This window comes from Coregonus clupeaformis, chromosome 35, assembly GCF_020615455.1.
Source record: "Coregonus clupeaformis isolate EN_2021a chromosome 35, ASM2061545v1, whole genome shotgun sequence".
NCBI classification, from domain to species: domain Eukaryota; kingdom Metazoa; phylum Chordata; class Actinopteri; order Salmoniformes; family Salmonidae; genus Coregonus; species Coregonus clupeaformis.
Genome location: NC_059226.1, coordinates 4,241,143 through 4,259,287, shown reverse-complemented (window position 1 = coordinate 4,259,287; position 18,145 = coordinate 4,241,143). Strand labels below are relative to the sequence as shown.

The window sequence follows — 18,145 nt, the reverse complement described above, 5'->3', positions numbered from 1 at the left end:
TGAGATGTTCGACGAGCAGGTGTCCACATACTTTTGGTCATGTAGTGTATCTAGCCATGGGCTAGCGGGCAGAGGAGAGGTAGCGTACCTGTCGTTTGCCGGAGCTCCTCACACAGGCTGATATGGGGGAACTGAAGCATCTGTTTCCATTTCTTGCTTTTTCCTTTTCTGTTTCCACCACCTCCTGCAAAAGAACAGTGGTTGATTAATAAAATAAAGGGAACATTTAACACATTGGGAAACACTAAAATACCGCCTGATACATACAGTAAGTAGCCTAAGACTTGAGGGGCCCCTAAAATACATAAAGCTCTCTTAGAAACACTCAGAACAAAAGTGCTGTTGTACATTGGTCAAGATAAAGAAGAGGGTCAGGGTGATTAAAATAATGGCTGTCCTGGAGTGTGTGTCAAGAAGACAGTGCTTTCCATTGTTGACATAGAAAAAGCATACTTACTTTATTACTATCTACGAGAAAGGGTTAGTAGTACCCAACCACAATGCTAACAAATAGCCTACAGCTTTTTCATTTCTTTAAGGTCTTGACACAGACAATGACCTTGAATGGCGACTGGTGAGACCCTGACCCATGCCAAGGTCATGGGGTCTGAAACAGCCAAGGGGACTCCAAAAACCAGATGCCAATCTTCCAATACATGATAGAAAGCAGTACAACATAAAAGTACAACTTTAATCAACTCCACAAAGGTTATTAGGAGAGAAAACATTTATTTTTCTGTTTTCCTCCATTTCTGTTTTCCTCCAGGGGTCCAGCCCAGCCTGAGGCTCCACTATTCCCTTCCCTCCCACCACCTTCCCTCCCCCAGGCCTGTGGGCTGCAGGTGTCCTGGAGTGGCTTCAGGAAATGAATCATGTCAATGCCATGAGAATGCCCCGCTGGCCTGACGTCTGTGAGACCCACGTCACACGCTGCAGCATTCACACACAGCGAGCAGGCAGAATGACTGGTCCAGGTGGGAGGCCCTGCTGCGCCCTCCTTTTCAGAAAAGCTGGCTTGTCAACATGCCGTCCAGGGAAAGGTCACGGCTGACTGTGTGTGTGTGTAAACCGGAGCCTACAGTACACACTGAGGCAGGAGGGTTGAGGCCCTTTGTCTTTAGAGTGGTAGAGGAAGGCAGCGGAAGGGAATGGGGAGGGAAGGTTCTAGTGTAGCGATTTGTAGCCTAGCTAGCATACATGGATTCAGGGCAGCAATGAGGAACTTGTTAACGTCTGTCCCACAGACAAAATGAAGTACGTTCCTCATCTTCGTTTCAACTAAGTGCCAGTTAAAAAGCAAGGGGTTAACTTGTTGCCCTATGTTAATGGTAGTGGACCTTCAAAATATCAACAGAACCCAGATTCAAAACAAGGCTTTGCACAGCTGACCATTATCCTGCTTTAACTTTCACCAGTGCAATAAAGGACACCAACCATCCAAACATCTTTGCCCAATCTGACATTTGTCAAGGGTAGCTACAGTATGACAACAAACAAACTGGCACACAGAATATGCCTGCTGCCTATGATGTAAAGTTGCCCATCTTGGTTGGGTGGTGAAACCAAATCTATAAGTGGCACGAGGAGGAACTGGATGCCATGCCCAGTAACATTTGCTATTCAAATAGTGGTTGGCAGAGAACATATTGACAGTATGTGTGGCTAACAATGTTTTATCACAATGGGAAGTGGACAGGATGCAAATAACACACTCAGCGCACTGTTTATGCCTGGCAAAGAGATGTACAAGAATGACAAATGACAGTGTACAGTATGTTATCACTAACCCAGTATTGTTTGATGGAGATATACTAACTGGTGTTGAAAGAATGAGATCAGACCTATTCACATCCTGCATTAGTGCAAATGCAAAGACAGACAAACAGTATGGAAATAATATTGCAAATCAGAGAGACTCTTATTCTTCCACTATGCCGCCCTTTTCCACCTTCAACTGTTGTTTGTGACAGAAAGTATTAAGGTATTATTAACTACTTTATTAATATTTGATAATAATAAGATATTTACAGTGTTATTACCACCACCATAAAAAACAAGAGTGGAAATAAAGTAGAGGTGCTTCTATTAGAACACCATATTGGGGTGTAGCAGATACAATATGACTGGTTTGCAGTAATAACTAGTGTTATTCTCCTTGTGGATTTAATCATACCACTTCACCTGGCTACTGAGTAGGGCTCGGTCTCTCAGATAACTACTTTTATCATTTATAATTAATTGATTCATCTTTTGACATTCTCCTGCAAAACACACCCTCTTTAGTCCCTCATGAATTAAGTAAGACTTGCACTGAAGAGATCTCAAGTAGAACTTAGGGTTGAGGTGTCCTATACCCAAATATAATAACACTACACAGTGGTATTGAATGTAGATTTCAATGGCATACAACCTGTCCAGACAGAGGCGACGTGACAACAGAAGTCTGTGTAATGTCTATGGCAGATTCAATACTTCTCCTCTCTCAAACAAACAGAGCCAGCACAGTAGTTCATTATTGATCCTACCAGAGGACAATAACATTTTGAACCCTGTGTTTTGCTATAGACTACCACTCCGACATACAGTACAATCGTTTTTTTTCTTCCCATTATAAAACATTTCACAAATGAAAAACTGATTGATTGATTGGAAATATACACATTTACAGATCAGTATGACGTTATTCAATGATGATACCGATGTTCCATCTGGGGAAAATAAAAGTTATTATATTATTTTCTATTCTACTTTACATATCCACTACTGCCAGATCTGCTAGAAGGCTGTGCATGCAATGAGACTGATACGGCCAGAGTGAGGTTCATGAGATTGGGGTCAACCAACCTGTGAATGGAATGATTCTGTAAATAGTTTGAAGGAAAACATTCCTGAGTTCTAAAACAAGATATTTGTTTATTGTGTTTACACTAATTGATTTAGTAGGAAAGAGGTACAACAAATAGATACATCAATGTCTTACTTTGGCAGATAATCTGTGATTGGGGGGTAAATTGATATACATTGTTGCCATTTGTGTTTCAGATGGACACATTATACGGTCATTAGAAAAAATGTATATCCTGTCTGTTACAGTACCTGCAACAGATAGCCTACACCAACATTTCACAAATTGACAATGTTGACACCCTTGTCAACACCACTACAATATTCTTGCAACCATGGAGCGCACTGACATACGCTGTCATTGCCAACAAGAGGTCAACAAATGCATGTGTACTGGCATGAGTGATGAGTGTTGCTCTTTTTATTCACATTGAATATGGGATTCTGTTCAACATCCTGTTTTTAAAAAATACCGAAGGATGCTGTAGTGTATAAAGCCGAATAAGAGAAATCAAACGTCTCGCGCAGTCAGATTGACAGTCGCATCTTTTCTGTAGCCTACCACTGTCCAAGGTTAAGATCGGATAAATATTGTGTGACGAAGGCCACAGCGAGCATATGGGATGTTAATATTTATCTTAACGCTTCAGAGGATTTGCAAATAATAAAGACGGGCAGCAATCATCCAGCGCCTATCTCTATGGCCTGTGCTTCCTGGGGGAATCCCCGGGTTCTAAGTTGGTTCTGGCGGTGCAGAGAGCGGAGCTGTCAAGCTTGTCATCCGTCCCTGCCCTTCGACGTCTCTTACCTTCTCTTGCTTTCAACAGGACGGTGTTGGCCACGATATTCTCGAGCTCCATGTTTTCCTGGGTTGCAGGCACCGCAGGCCCAACCTCGTCGCGGGGTTGGCAGTGAAGTACGTCCTCCCCCACCCCCCAAAGCGGAATATTTTAACCCTGAATAACTCTCCGTTCCGTCGTTCGCTCCCCCTAGTACCTCTACCCCGAAGCGTCGAACTGCGTCGATTCCAACTTGGACTATCCTGTGTTTACCACTGGACCCCGCCCACACGTGAACTATTGGTGTATTCTGACATTGTAAATAGTTTTATTTTTATAATTGGGCTCTTCTGACATAACCACGCCCATTTAATACCAAATGTGGATAATACATGAATATTCATATTCAGTTATTCAACACATGAGGCACGCAGCACAGTGAGGGGCAAACCAATGCTGCATTCATAACCAAGTGGGACGGTGGTATTTACCACATACGCCTGGGAAAAATCCACATGAACCCCCCTCCAAATCGTAATTACTAGTGGGAAACTCCTCTATCATTCCTGTGCTTTGAATTCTCCCACATGCTGACCTCTGACGTCACCTACTAAGGAAATGACCTAGATTACACAATTTTCGGCAGTTACATTATTTATGAAAAGCAATCCAATAACATGGTTTTTATAATCCTTTTTCATGATATTCAATTGGTAGTTACAGTCTTGTCCCATCGCTGCAACTCCCGTACGGACTCGGGAGAGGTGAAGGTCGAGAGCCGTGCGTCCCCCGAAACACAACCCCGCCAAGCTGCACTGCTGGCTTAACCCGGAAGCCAGCCGTACCAATGTATCGGAGGAAACACCGCACAGCTGGCGACCGAAGTCAGCGTGCATGTGCCTGGCCCACCACAAGGAGTCACTATAGCGCGATGGGCCAAGGACATCCCAGCCGGTCAAACCTTCCCTAACCCAGACAAAGCTGGGCCAATTGTACGCCGCCTCATGGTTCTCCCAGTCACGGCCGGCTGCGACACAGCCAAGGATCGAACCTGGGTCTGTAGTGACGCCTCTAGCACTGCGATGCAGTGCCTTAGACCACTGCGCCACTAATTTTACATTTACATTTTAGTCATTTAGCAGACACTCTTATCCAGAGCGACTTACAGTTAGTGAGTGCATACATTTATTTTTTTATTTTTTTTCATACCACTCGGGAGGCCAATAATGTTTTTTTAACACTATAATTTGTTTAATAGCATGATAGCTATACTTTAGGTTTAGGGTTGTTGCAGCTTGTTGGCCATTAGCCAATCAGCGTTTCGAGTTCAAATCACTTGAAAGCATCCAATTGGTATTTACGACTTCACAACTGGTAATTACCACCTTCCCACTTGGTTATGAATGCAGCATAGTCTCAAATGACTGCCAACAAGTAACAAAATATTGCCATTCACATTTTTGGGGAGGCAATATAATACTTTTTGCCTGATGACCATTCAGTTGAATGCAATGTCTGAAAAGAGAAAATGAGCATGAAGAATGGATTCTACAGTAAACTGATATTTTGCTTGGTTACAGGGACATCTAGAGGCATGGCAATATACTAACATGAACCTCCAGTATAGCTTCCCCTTGAGCATTGCTTGTCTCTTCTTTTCTCATGCACAGAGTCTGGCGAGAGAGACAATTTGTCTCTCTGAGATTAAAATATGATTGCCAAAAAAATGGAAAATGAAAGAAAAAAAGAGAAACACATGTAATAGCATAAACTATGTATAGATGTGTAATAACATAAATTGTATAGATGTGTAATAGTATTGGGTCTTGTTTCTCATATTGGCTCTCGGGTTGAGATGCTTTATAAAACTAGATATCGTAGTCTATGCTAGAAAAAAGTGTGAATGGATGAATTGATAGAACGGAAAAAGGAATTGAAAGTCATTTTCTTTCACGTCCAACAAAGGAAAGCTCTCTTCTGGTAACCTAGTTGTTACAGTCCATTATGGCCATGTGCAGGCGGCAGGCCTTATCAGTGAGTGTGCGTTGTTATGCTGGACATAAGACATCTCCTCTGAGAGTAGCAGCATCCTCCTCCATTAAGGTGAAGGAAATGGAAAGTCATATACCAAAGTCCATTTGGAGAGTATGAAATCTAATCAACGCTCCTGAGAAAACACACTAACCCAATGGTTCAAAAAAGTGAGCTCCCTCCTTCTCAGTACAATATGTGTTCCCTTACACCCCCGAATGAGGTTTGATACTGTCAACCTGGTTACCATGGTCCCCAGAAGACAAGGGAGAATACATTATTGTTACGAACCCCGTGGCTTTTAAACGTCTAGGGTGACGGACATGAGACCCGTAACATAAATTCATGCAAATTATAAGTGTAGTATGGAACAGTGAGAACAAATAGGACACAACTACCATGAACTACCGTCAAACACACATGGTTTATTTCAGAACACACGGTAAGGGTTTGGGAAAAAGGGCTGAGCAGGACCCAAGAAATGAAACAATAGTGTAAAACCCCCTAAACTGATCTAGCCTGCCTAAAGAACCGCTAGGCTACTGCTAGTCATACAAAAGTACAGTGGGTGGTCCGCTCAGGTCTAACTAGTGTTTTTAGACAGATTTCTTCCTACGGGTAATGTACGCCCAAGGGCAACTAGCTTAAACTCCCCTTTTCCCAGAAACACACCAAGCTACAAAACAGGGTAATCAGCAATAAAGTACGTACACAATACACAGGACACAACAGTATCCAAACTCACATAAAGAAATGGCTTCTAACAAAGTTACCAATAGGGTAACCAACAACTTAGTGAGTACACAACACACAGGACACCACCGTGTCCATACTCACATATGGCAAAAATTCTCTCTCTTGCAAAACCAACAGTTTGGGTTTTTATAACATGGGATGTGTGATTGAACAAACGAGTAACAGGTGGTGCAATTCACAGGAATGTTCACTGATTGGTCCAATCATCAGACACCTCAACGACCACCAATCAGGAACATACAGGACACCTGTGATTAGGGCAGAAGGAGAGAAAAAACACAGGACACAGGATACCTGTATCCGTAACACTCCCACCCCTTAAAAGAGCAAACCACAATGGTTTGCGACACACGTACTATCACAACACCCAAATTTCTATAATCATCCTGCCGGGATAACAAAAAAAACCTAGATCATCAAACACGAGACAAAGCATCTGCCATCACATTATCTAACCCCTTTTTTTTTCTCCAAATTATAATTTTGCACGACAAGTGCCCAACGCATAAGGCGTTGGTTCTGGTTGTACATCCGGTGGAGAAAAACTAAGGGGTTATGGTCAGTATACACTACCACTGGTAATGCACTGGAACCAACATAAACTTCAAAGTACTGCAGAGCTAACAACAAAGCTAGAGCTTCTTGTTCAATGGTGGAATAGTTTGTCTGACATTTGCTAAATTTCCGTGAAAAATAACAGACAGGATGGTCCACTCCACTCTGGTCTTGCTGCAGTAGAACAGCACCAGCACCTCTGGCACTTGCATCTACCTCCAGTTTAAACGGCCGCTCAAAATCTGGCGCAGCAAGAACAGGAGTACTACACAAGAGTGCTTTAGCAGTGTTGAAAGCAGTACAACAATCTTCAGACCATACAAATTTTCTCGCCGGACTGAGCAAATCCGTTAATGGAGCAACTACCGCAGAGAAATTTTTACAGAAACTACGGTAGTAGCCAACCATCCCTAAAAAACGGCGTAGCTCTCTTCTGGTGGTAGGTGCGGGAAATGCGTTTATAGCTGAGACCTTGGCATCTACAGGGCGCACCTGACCATGGCCGACCTGTTTACCAAGATACGTAACAGTGGCCTTCCCAAACTCGCACTTTGCTAAGTTCAGGGTTAGAGAAGCGGTTGCTAGACGTTCACACACTACCCTTAGAGTGTTAACATGATCAGACCACTCAGTTGAATAAATTACCAGATCATCAAGGTAAGCACTACAATTACGAACTCCAGCCAATACTGTGTTAACCAGGCGTTGGAAAGTGGCTGGTGCGTTCCGCATCCCAAATGCCATGACAGCATATTGTAGGAAGTGATCTGGGGTCACAAAGGCAGAGATGTCGGAGGCACGTGGGGTTAACGGCACCTGCCAGTAACCTTTAGAAGATCTAATTTGGTTACATAAGTAGCAGCACCAACAGTATCAATACAGTCATCCAGTCTGGGTAACGGGAACGAGTCGGGCACTGTGACCGCATTGACTTTCCGATAGTCCGTACATAATCTGGATGTCCCATCAGGTTTAGGAACCAGAATGCACGGAGAACTCCAAGGACTTGAACTTGGCATAGCCAGGTTATTCTCCAGCAAATAACCGACCTCACCCCTCATTATCTTTCTCTTAGCGACGTTGACACGATACGGATGTTGCTTGATAGGTGCAGCGTTTCCAACATTAATGTCATGTTCTAACACATTTGTACATGTAGGAACATCATTAAAAAGACATGGAAAGCTGTGTAATAGTCTCACAATATCATCTGACTGTCTGTCCGTTAAATGAATCAGGCTTGACGGGAGAGACAGCAGCATCTCTGAATTGGGCAATCTAGCACACTGCTGCTGAGTATTGCGCAACTCCAAACCATCTCCGTCCACATCATTAACATGACCTCCCACTACAGCCGTAGCAGCAACAGAGACAGCCAACTCGGCCAGTTTCTCTGGACTGTCTACCTGAGTGACGGGTCTGGTGTGGTATGTCTTCAACATGTTAACGTGGCACACACGAGATTGGCGTTTTCTATCAGGAGTCTGTATCACATAGTCAGTTTCAGTTAGTTTCTTTTCAATGACATAAGGACCAGAGAAACGTGCTGACAATGACGCTCCTGGCACAGGCAACAACACAAGAACTCGGTCACCTGGCTGCAGTGAACGAGAAACAGCCTGTGTGTCATAGTGTCGTTTCATCCGTTTCTGTGAGGAAGACAGTGCTTCCTTTGCTAGAGCACAGGCAGCATGTAGGCGCTCACGAAAGCGACTAACGTAGTCCAACACATTTTCTTTCACACACAACTCTTGTGACAAAAACTGATCCTTAAGGACTTTCATAGGTCCTCTCATGGTGTGTCCAAACACCAGTTCAGCTGGGCTGAACCCTAGGGATTCCTGTACTGTCTCACGGACAGCAAACAACACTAGAGGAACTCCCTCATCCCAATCTTTCTCAGATTCCATGCAATATTTACGGAGCATAGACTTCAGTGTCTGATGCCAACGTTCAAGCGCACCCTGAGACTCTGGGTGATATGCGCTTGACACACGGTGTGTAACTGACAAGGATTTTAACACTTGTTTGAAAAGTGTAGAAAGGAAATTCGTACCCTGATCAGTTTGTATCACCTTAGGTAATCCAAAAGTTGAGAAGAATTTGATCAATGCTTTACTCACCACTGGAGCAGTAATCCTTCGCAGAGGAATGGCCTCTGGGTACCTGGTGGCCACACACATAATTGTCAACATAAACTGGTTACCAGATTTTGTTTTTGGTAATGGTCCAACACAATCAACCATCACATGCTCGAATGGTTCACCTATGGCCGGTATGGGACAAAGAGGCGCGGGGGAAATAACCTGGTTCGGTTTCCCAACTACTTGACAGGTGTGGCAAGTCCGACAGAACTGAGCCACATCTTGTTTTAAGCCAGGCCAAAAGAAATGTCGCAAAACACGATCATAAGTCTTGGTGACTCCCAGATGTCCGGACCACTGGTGATCATGAGCGAGGGATAAAACATTTGGTCGAAAGGCTGTAGGAATCACTATTTGGTAACCAGCATTCCAATCTCCGCCAGCGTCAACATGGGATGTCCATTTACGCATGAGGAGATTACCATCAATGAAGTATGCCATGTTTTTCTTCTTTAGCTCCTCCTCTGAGACAACACCAGAAAAACATTTAGCCAGGCTAATGTCAACCTGTTGGTTAGCGATCAGCTGCTCACGAGTAACTGGTAACTGTATTGCCTCCGCAACAAGTTCCACATCCTTCTTCCTTTCTCTGGGCTGTTGGTCAGACTGCATCAGCTTACCAGAGGTAGCACCCGAACTATCCTCTGGGTCACACTCTCTGAATAGAATCGTGTCTGACAAATCTATCACTTCACCCACTTGTCGTGCTTGAGCACGTGTGACAGCACAAGCGGGGAACACATCTGGATAACCTTGTGCCAGCTCCTCAGAGAGAGACTGGTCACTTTTATCCAATACCTCCAATACGGGTATCACCTTTCCTCCGGCAATATCGTTGCCCATTATAAATGTCACACCTTTTACTGGCAACCTAGGACGTACGCCAACTCTGAACAATCCACTGACTAATTCAGAGTGTACGTTCACAAAGTGCAATGGCACTGGGACGAAACCCATTTCAATTCCTTGTACTAACACACTGGAACCACAATATGTATTACTGGACAAGGGCAACACATCAGCGAGTATGAACGACTGCGCCGCACCAGTATCTCTGAGGATTCTAACTGGACGCTGAGACGCTTCATCATCTGATATAGAAACAAACCCCTCAAAAATGAACGGTTCATAACTGTGATCTGGGACAGGGACTTTCAAACCACATTCACTATGAGGCTTCTGTCTTGATTCTGGCCTTACAACCGTACGAATCAGCCCAACACCCGTTGGCGGCCTGGCGTGCTGAGGCATCCCCGGCTTGCGTTTAAGCAAAAAGCAATCACTAACCAAATGTCCCACCTTATGACAATAGAAACAGTGACGCACATCTTTTGGGCGCGCTGGATGTACTGCTGGTCGACTAGGACTAAAAGTTAGCAACTCCGCAGCCCTGCTCTCCGTACGAGCCGAAAACACGCTCTTATGCGTCAACACAAACTCGTCTGCCAATACAGACGCTTCCGACAGTGAGGATACTTTCTGTTCGTTCAGATAAACTACAATGCGTTCCGGTAAGCAATTTTTAAACTCTTCTAACAAGATTAACTCCCGTAGAGAGGTAAAATCAGTTACCTTACTAGCACTGTGCCATTTGTCAAACAGATTTCCTTTGTCTCTAGCAAACTCCACATAAGTCTGAGTAGGAGACTTTTTATGAGACCTAAATCTCTGTCGATATGCCTCAGGAACAAGCTCATAGGCACGAAGAACAGTAGCTTTGACCACTTCATAATTCAAACTGTCTTCAAGAGGTAGCGCTGCCAGAACCTCTTGGGCTTTACCTGTTAGTTTACACTGAAGTAATAGGCACCATACCTCTTCGGGCCATTTCAATGCTACCGCTATACGTTCAAACACACTGAAATAGGAATCAACCTCTGACTCCCTGAACACAGGTACCAAGGTGATCTGCCTACTAATATCAAACGTAGCAGCCGACACAGCTGGTGAGGATGGCTCACTAGCAGGCATAGTATGAGCAGCGACTAACCTCGCTGTTTCTGCCTCCAGTTCCATTTTACGCACCTCCAGTTCCATCTTACGCGTCTCCAGTTCTTGATCAAGCCTACGCGTCTCCAGTTCTTGATCAAGCCTACGCGTCTCCAGTTCTGCCTCTAGCTTACGCGTCTCCTGTTCTGCCTCTAGCTTACGCGTCTCCTGTTCTGCCTCTAGCTTACGCGTCTCCAGCTTGTCTTGCCTGATTTGTGCCCGCTCTTCCGCCTCCATTTGGAGCCGTGTCGAGCGGACATCGATCCTGGCATCACTGTCAGTCAGTGGGGAGAGTGGGTCATAACGGGGCAATGTGGCTGGAGCCTTAGCCTCGTCCTCAGACACTGATGGGCTTACAGGAACAGCAACCACATCCCCTACAGGAGCAGCAGACTCAGGCGGCGGTAACTCAAGCACTCGCTCGTTTAACAATATCGCTAGCACTACTTCCCTAACTTCTGCTTTCACTAAACCCCTCGGTATGGGTACAGAAAAGTGGTCAGCCAAAGCCTGTAGATCCACTCTACGGCAATTATCAAAAACCTCCCACGTAGGGTTTTCCAAAAATGCCTCCAACTCAAAAGTAGCCATCCTACTAGCAACACGAGCCGTCGACTACTGAACACACAAAAAAAACAGGTAGTTACAGCTGCCAAGCTCAACACTGAACCAGACACTAACTAATTTACATGAGCAGCATGGGATAGATCCCGGACGAGCCCCCACTTTATGTTACGAACCCCGTGGCTTTTAAACGTCTAGGGTGACGGACATGAGACCCGTAACATAAATTCATGCAAATTATAAGTGTAGTATGGAACAGTGAGAACAAATAGGACACAACTACCATGAACTACCGTCAAACACACATGGTTTATTTCAGAACACACGGTAAGGGTTTGGGAAAAAGGGCTGAGCAGGACCCAAGAAATGAAACAATAGTGTAAAACCCCCTAAACTGATCTAGCCTGCCTAAAGAACCGCTAGGCTACTGCTAGTCATACAAAAGTACAGTGGGTGGTCCGCTCCAGGTCTAACTAGTGTTTTTAGACAGATTTCTTCCTACGGGTAATGTACGCCCAAGGGCAACTAGCTTAAACTCCCCTTTTCCCAGAAACACACCAAGCTACAAAACAGGGTAATCAGCAATAAAGTACGTACACAATACACAGGACACAACAGTATCCAAACTCACATAAAGAAATGGCTTCTAACAAAGTTACCAATAGGGTAACCAACAACTTAGTGAGTACACAACACACAGGACACCACCGTGTCCATACTCACATATGGCAAAAATCTCTCTCTCTTGCAACACACACAAGTTTGGTTTTTATAACATGGGATGTGTGATTGAACAAACGAGTAACAGGTGGTGCAATTCACAGGAATGTTCACTGATTGGTCCAATCATCAGACACCTCAACGACCACCAATCAGGAACATACAGGACACCTGTGATTAGGGCAGAAGGAGAGAAAAACACAGGACACAGGATACCTGTATCCGTAACAATTATGATACCACTACAAGCCTCCTTATTTTCTTTTTGTGGTCAGAATGAAATGTAGAAATCCTCTTGGATGTTCATGTCTTTGAGGATATTGTCACCTGGAATAGATTTTGCACAGAGGTGGCAAACTCTCTCTCTCTCCTCTTCCTCTCTCTTTCTCCCATGCTTGCATACATTTTCCTTTCTAATTTGTTGAGAAATATATTCTGAAAATAACAAAGACAACCAATTTCAACCCAATCGTTGCTAAAAGTCCTTGCCATGTTTGTCATTGTCAATCAATTGAAATGAACCCAGATGGAAACATACATCTTTCTGATGTTTGCAGTCAGGGATCCCTGATTCCCAAGTAGGCTAGTTGGTTGGAACCAATAGGTTGGCACGGATGAAGAATGACTACTCTTGGGTTATATTACTTGCAAACAAATCCATAATTGTATTTCATAATGAATCCCTCATCCTTCATCATAATCATCATCATCATCACCAGTAGCAGCATGATCAGCACCACTAGAACCAGAATAGGTAATTGTCACACCTTCCCTGTTATCAAATTATGGCCCATAATTGAATGACTTTCAATTAGTTTTTGATAGTAATATTATATTGATACTATTATTTAATCCGCTACTATTGTAATAATATGTGTTTCTTATTTCTTTTACTACAGAAGGTCAAAGGTAAAGGGGCGTTTATTCCACCCACGTGACACCAACACATGCGTCCTCGCTTGCTCAGTTCCACGCGTTGTTGTTCAGAATTAAAAGGTAGCTCGTGTGAAAGCAAAGTAACAATGCCGAAAGCCAAAAAGAAAAGTAAAAGAAACACGTTTGACTACAGTAAAGACAGAAAGAAACTGAAAAAGCAGTTTAAGAAAAGGGAAGCCCCGAGAATAGAGTGGTAAGTCGAATATTGCTGATGAAAAACAAACGATGCTAGCAATGCTAACGTTAACTCATCCCATGCTGTGTCTGTGTGGTTGTTTCTACTAACGTAACTAACGTTAGCTAGCTAGTTAGGTTTGCTAGCAATGAAAGCAATCTAGCCAGCTAACTTTACTAGCTAGCAAAACGTTATAACTATGATTATTGTATCTAGTCTATTCACGGAAAATGTCAAGAACTTTGAAAGTTTCTTCAAGTGCAGTCGCAAAAACCGTCAAGTGCTATGATGAAACTGGCTCTCATGAGGACCGCCACAGGAATGGAAGACCCAGAGTAACCTCTGCTGCAGAGGATAAGTTCATTAGAGTTACCATCCTCAGAAATTGCAGCCTAATAAATGCTTCACAGAGTTCAAGTCACAGTCACATCTCAACATCAACTGTTCAGAGGGGATGTTTAAAAAATGTTACAAAAATGGGACTGTGTGAATCAGGCCATTATGGTCGAATTGCTGCAAAGAAACCAGTACTAAAGGACACCAATAAGAAGATTTTGGTTCCAACCGCCATGTCTTTGTGAGACACAGTGTGGGTACGGATTATCTCCGTATGTGTAGTTCCCACCGTAAAGCATGGAGGAGGAGGTGTTATGGTGTGGGGGTGCTTTGCTGATGACACTGACGGTGACTGATTTATTTAGAATTAAAGGCACACTTAACCAGCATGGCTACCACAGCATTCTACATCGATACGCCATCCCACCTGGTTTGGGCTTAGTGGGACTATCATTTGTTTTTCAACAGGACAATGACCCAACACACCTCCTGGCTGTGTAAGGGCTATTTTACCAAGAAGGAGAGTGATGGAGTGCTGCATCAGATCACCTGGCCTCCACAACCCCCGACCTCAACCCAATTGAGATGGTTTGGGATGGACGGCAGAGTGAAGGAAAAGCAGCAAACAAGTGCTCAGTAAATGTGGGAACTCCTTCAAGACTTTTGGAAAAGCATTCCAGGTGAATCTGGTTGAGAGAATGCCAAGAGAGTGCAAAGCTGTCAAGGCAAAGGGTGGCTATTAGAAAAATCTCAAATATAAAATATATTTTGATTTGTTTAACACTTTTTTGGTTACTACATGATTCCATATGTGTTATTTCATAGTTTTGATGTCTTCACTATTATTCTAAAATGTATAAAATAGTAAAAATAAAGAAAAACCCTTGAATGGGGGATTGGAAATGATGCAGACAATTACATTGATGGAAGATGCATCTATCTGCAATATTAAAGCTGATCTACCCCCTAAAAAAAAATATATATATATATATATAAACTCAGCAGAAAAAGAAACGTCCCTTTTTCAGGACCCTGTCTTTCAAAGATAATTTGTAAAAATCAAAATAACTTCACAGATCTTCATTGTAAAGGGTTTAAACACTGTTTCCCATGCTTGTTCAATTAACCATAAACAATTAATGAACATGCACCTGTGGAACGGTCGTTAAGACACTAACAGCTTACAGATGGTAGGCAATTAAGGTCACAGTTATGAAAACTTAGGACACTAAAGAGGCCTTTCAACTGACTCTGAAAAACACCAAAAGAAAGATGCCCAGGGTCCCTGCTCATCTGCATGAACGTGCCTTAGGCATGCTGCAAGCAGGCATGAGGACTGCAGCTGTGGCCAGTGCAATAAATTGCAATGTCCGTACTGTGAGACGCCTAAGACAGCGCTACAGGGAGACAGGACGGACAGCTGATCGTCCTCGCAGTGGCAGACCACGTGTAACAACACCTGCACAGGATCGGTACATCCGAACATCACACCTGCGGGACAGGTATAGGATGGCAATAACAACTGCCCGAGTTACACCAGGAACGCACAATCCCTCCATCAGTGCTCAGACTGTCTGCAATAGGCTGGACTGAGGGCTTGTAGGCCTGTTTGTAAGGCAGGTCCTCACCAGACATCACCGGCAACAACATCGCCTATGGGCACAAACCCACCGTCGCTGGACCAGACAGGACTGGCAAAAAGAGCTCTTCACTGACGAGTCGCGGTTTTGTCTCACCAGGGGTGATGGTCGGATTCGCGTTTATTGTCGAAGGAATGAGCATTACACCGAGGCCTGTACTCTGGAGCGGGATCGATATGGAGGTGGAGGGTCCGTCATGGTCTGGGGCAGTGTGTCGCAACATCATCTTGCAGGCAATCTCAACGCTGTGCGTTACAGGGAAGACATCCTCCTTCCTCATGTGGTACCCTTCCTGCAGGCTCATCCTGACATGACCCTCCAGCATGACAATGCCACCAGCCATACTGCTCGTTCTGCGCGTGATTTCCTGCAAGACAGGAATGTCAGTGTTCTGCCATGGCCAGCGAAGAGCCCGGATCTCAATCCCATTGAGCACGTCTGGGATCTGTTGGATCAGAGGGTGAGGGCTAGGGCCACTCCCCCCAGAAATGTCTGGGAACTTGCAGGTGCCTTGGTGGAAGAGTGGGGTAACATCTCACAGCAAGAACTGGCAAATCTGGTGCAGGCCATGAGGAGATGCACTGCAGTACTTAATGCAGCTGGTGGCCACACCAGATACTGACAGTTACTTTTGATTTTGACCCCCCCCTTTGTTCAGGGACACATTATTCAATTTCTGTTAGTCACATGTCTGTGGAACTTGTTCAGTTTATGTCTCAGTTGTTGAATCTTATGTTCATACAAATATTTACACATGTTAAGTTTGCTGAAAATAAACGCAGTTGACAGTGAGAGGATGTTTCTTTTTTTGCTGAGTTTATATATATCTATCAAGACATACAATACTTCACCCACTTATCAGAAACGTATGGGTAGATGGCTATAGTAGTGTAACGAATTAATGTTCATTCCAAGTCCTCAGATCCGAAATGCCTGGAGTGATAAGAAGTCTGTGGCAAGAAACTTGCGAGACATGGGTCTGGCATTTGACCCAAACCGCGCCCTCCCAATTAAGACACCAACCGTGAGTATATCCTGTCCATCATGGTGATATGCTATGCATTCAATAATTATGGCCTAATCTTTTAGTGAATTGAATTATGAGTCACTTATAATTGATATGTCTACAGATTGCTGCTGTGGAGAGAACTGAAGACACTCCCGCCCCCAAATTTGTAAGGAAGCCATACGTACTCAATGGTAAGGAACCGATCATAATTTCTTGTTAGACATAATGTTTGTGTTCTTCACCCAGCAGGATGTTAATATGCCATTTAGCAGACACTTTTATCCAAAATGACTTAGTCATGCGTACATACATTTTACGTACGGGTGGTCCCGCCAACTATCCTGCCGTTGCAAGCGCCATGCATGCTCTACCAACTGAGCTACAGAGGACCAATACACCCACTGTATACACATTCCCTGTGACAGTAATATGACTAGTTATTAACATATGCAACGCTTCACCTATTACATTTGATCAGAAGATCTGTTCATGTGGACTCATGTATATCTTGTTTTCAACAGAACTGGTGGCAGAGGCCAGTCTCCCAGAGAAAGACACAAAGACCTTATCCACAGACTTGATCGAGTACGTGCAGTACATGGTGAGGGAACACAGCGAGAACTACAAGGTGAGAACAGCTGATGAGTTTCACCTCACCTTACTTGACATCTATGTACAGTAGTGTTTCAAAGGTTGCTCTGGTATTCCTGTAGTTGCAGTATATTGTCTTTTGGGTCAAAGCAATAAGTACTGTACGTTGTTATGGGCATTGTGAGACCACATTTTTTTCTGCTTCTGTAGGCTATGGCCAGAGATGAGAAGAACTATTACCAGGACACGCCCTCACAGATCAGGAGGAAAGTGGACCAGTATAAACGCTGCCATCCAGAGGAATACACCACCTTCATGGAGTCTCTCAAAGGTGGCAAAGCAGTTTCCACATAACTGTGGCTGTCTTTGGTGGTCAACGACTTTCAATGTGAAGGGGGAGAGTAACCATTCTTCCTCTTTATCGGTGGGGGGCAGTCTGGGAGCACTGACTGGCAAAGATGAACAGTAGAGGGGGTCAAAGTGCACCCAGAAACACAAGCTTTCTTAATTTAGAACACGGACTGTGAGTTGGGATTTTAAAGAACTGTAAACATATGAGAAAAAGACCAGACATGATTTTCAACATGCATAAAATCAAATACTTTATTGTTATTTTTTCATATTTCCAGTATGTTTCCCAAAAATAGTTACACAAATTATATACAGTAAGAACATTTAAGACTGCTTTTGTAATGAAGTCAACATATGTTTGTCTTCATTAATGCATTTCCTTTTTGGATATTTTTTTTTGAAGATGTATAAGCATAGAATCATTTGTCAAGCTTGTGCAAAAGGTTGTAACATGTCACTGTGTAAAAAAATTAAATGAGACATTTAAGACATCTGAGTGAGAACCTTACAGCAGCATATAATATAAGTATTTAAAGTATTACAACTGAACACACACAAAAAAAGGGGATTATCAAGAAACATATCATAGAAGGGTTTGTACTTAACGAAAGATGTGTATGTGCGCATCAGGTTTGAATACGCATGTTGGAAATATTGCATTCATAACATTTTGCAATTTAAGGCCATTTTATATAGTGAGAACTCGGATTTTTGCATCTTCAACC

The 18,145-nt window shown here is 43.6% G+C and overlaps 2 protein-coding genes across 3 annotated transcripts in view; one reads left to right on the top strand and one right to left on the bottom strand.

The window, feature by feature from the left end:
- LOC121551943 (G protein-coupled receptor kinase 6) overlaps positions 1–3,918 on the bottom strand; it is a 57,515-nt gene extending 53,597 nt beyond the window's left edge. Inside the window, exons 1-2 of one of the 2 annotated variants that reach the window (XM_045210768.1) lie at positions 3,653–3,918; positions 89–184 (exon numbers count right to left, since the gene is read on the bottom strand). In XM_045210768.1, coding sequence (XP_045066703.1) covers positions 89–184; positions 3,653–3,704 — 148 coding nt within the window. In that variant the 5' untranslated portion in view covers positions 3,705–3,918. The remainder of the gene's footprint in view (positions 1–88; positions 185–3,652) is intronic. The other variant, XM_041864625.2, reaches the window with a different exon arrangement.
- Positions 3,919–13,322: 9,404 nt separating this feature from the next.
- On the top strand, positions 13,323–17,911 carry LOC121550294 (nucleolar protein 16). The gene is made up of 5 exons (XM_041862502.2): positions 13,323–13,511; positions 16,385–16,493; positions 16,600–16,669; positions 17,000–17,106; positions 17,280–17,911. The coding sequence occupies exons 1-5, from the start codon at positions 13,330–13,332 to the stop codon at positions 17,421–17,423; spliced, it is 612 nt and encodes a 203-aa protein (XP_041718436.1). The 5' UTR covers positions 13,323–13,329; the 3' UTR covers positions 17,424–17,911.
- Positions 17,912–18,145: the final 234 nt, after the last annotated feature.

What these genes read in the sequence shown, in the direction of transcription:
- LOC121550294 (XM_041862502.2), top strand. Translation starts at nt 13,330, where the DNA reads ATGCGTCCTCGCTTGCTCAGTTCCACGCGTTGTTGTTCAGAATTAAAA. An exon ending in GAAGCCCCGAGAATAGAGTG is followed by an intron (nt 13,512 to 16,384) that starts GTAAGTCGAATA and finishes GTTCATTCCAAG; the next exon opens with TCCTCAGATCCGAAATGCCT. An exon ending in AACACAGCGAGAACTACAAG is followed by an intron (nt 17,107 to 17,279) that starts GTGAGAACAGCT and finishes CTGCTTCTGTAG; the next exon opens with GCTATGGCCAGAGATGAGAA.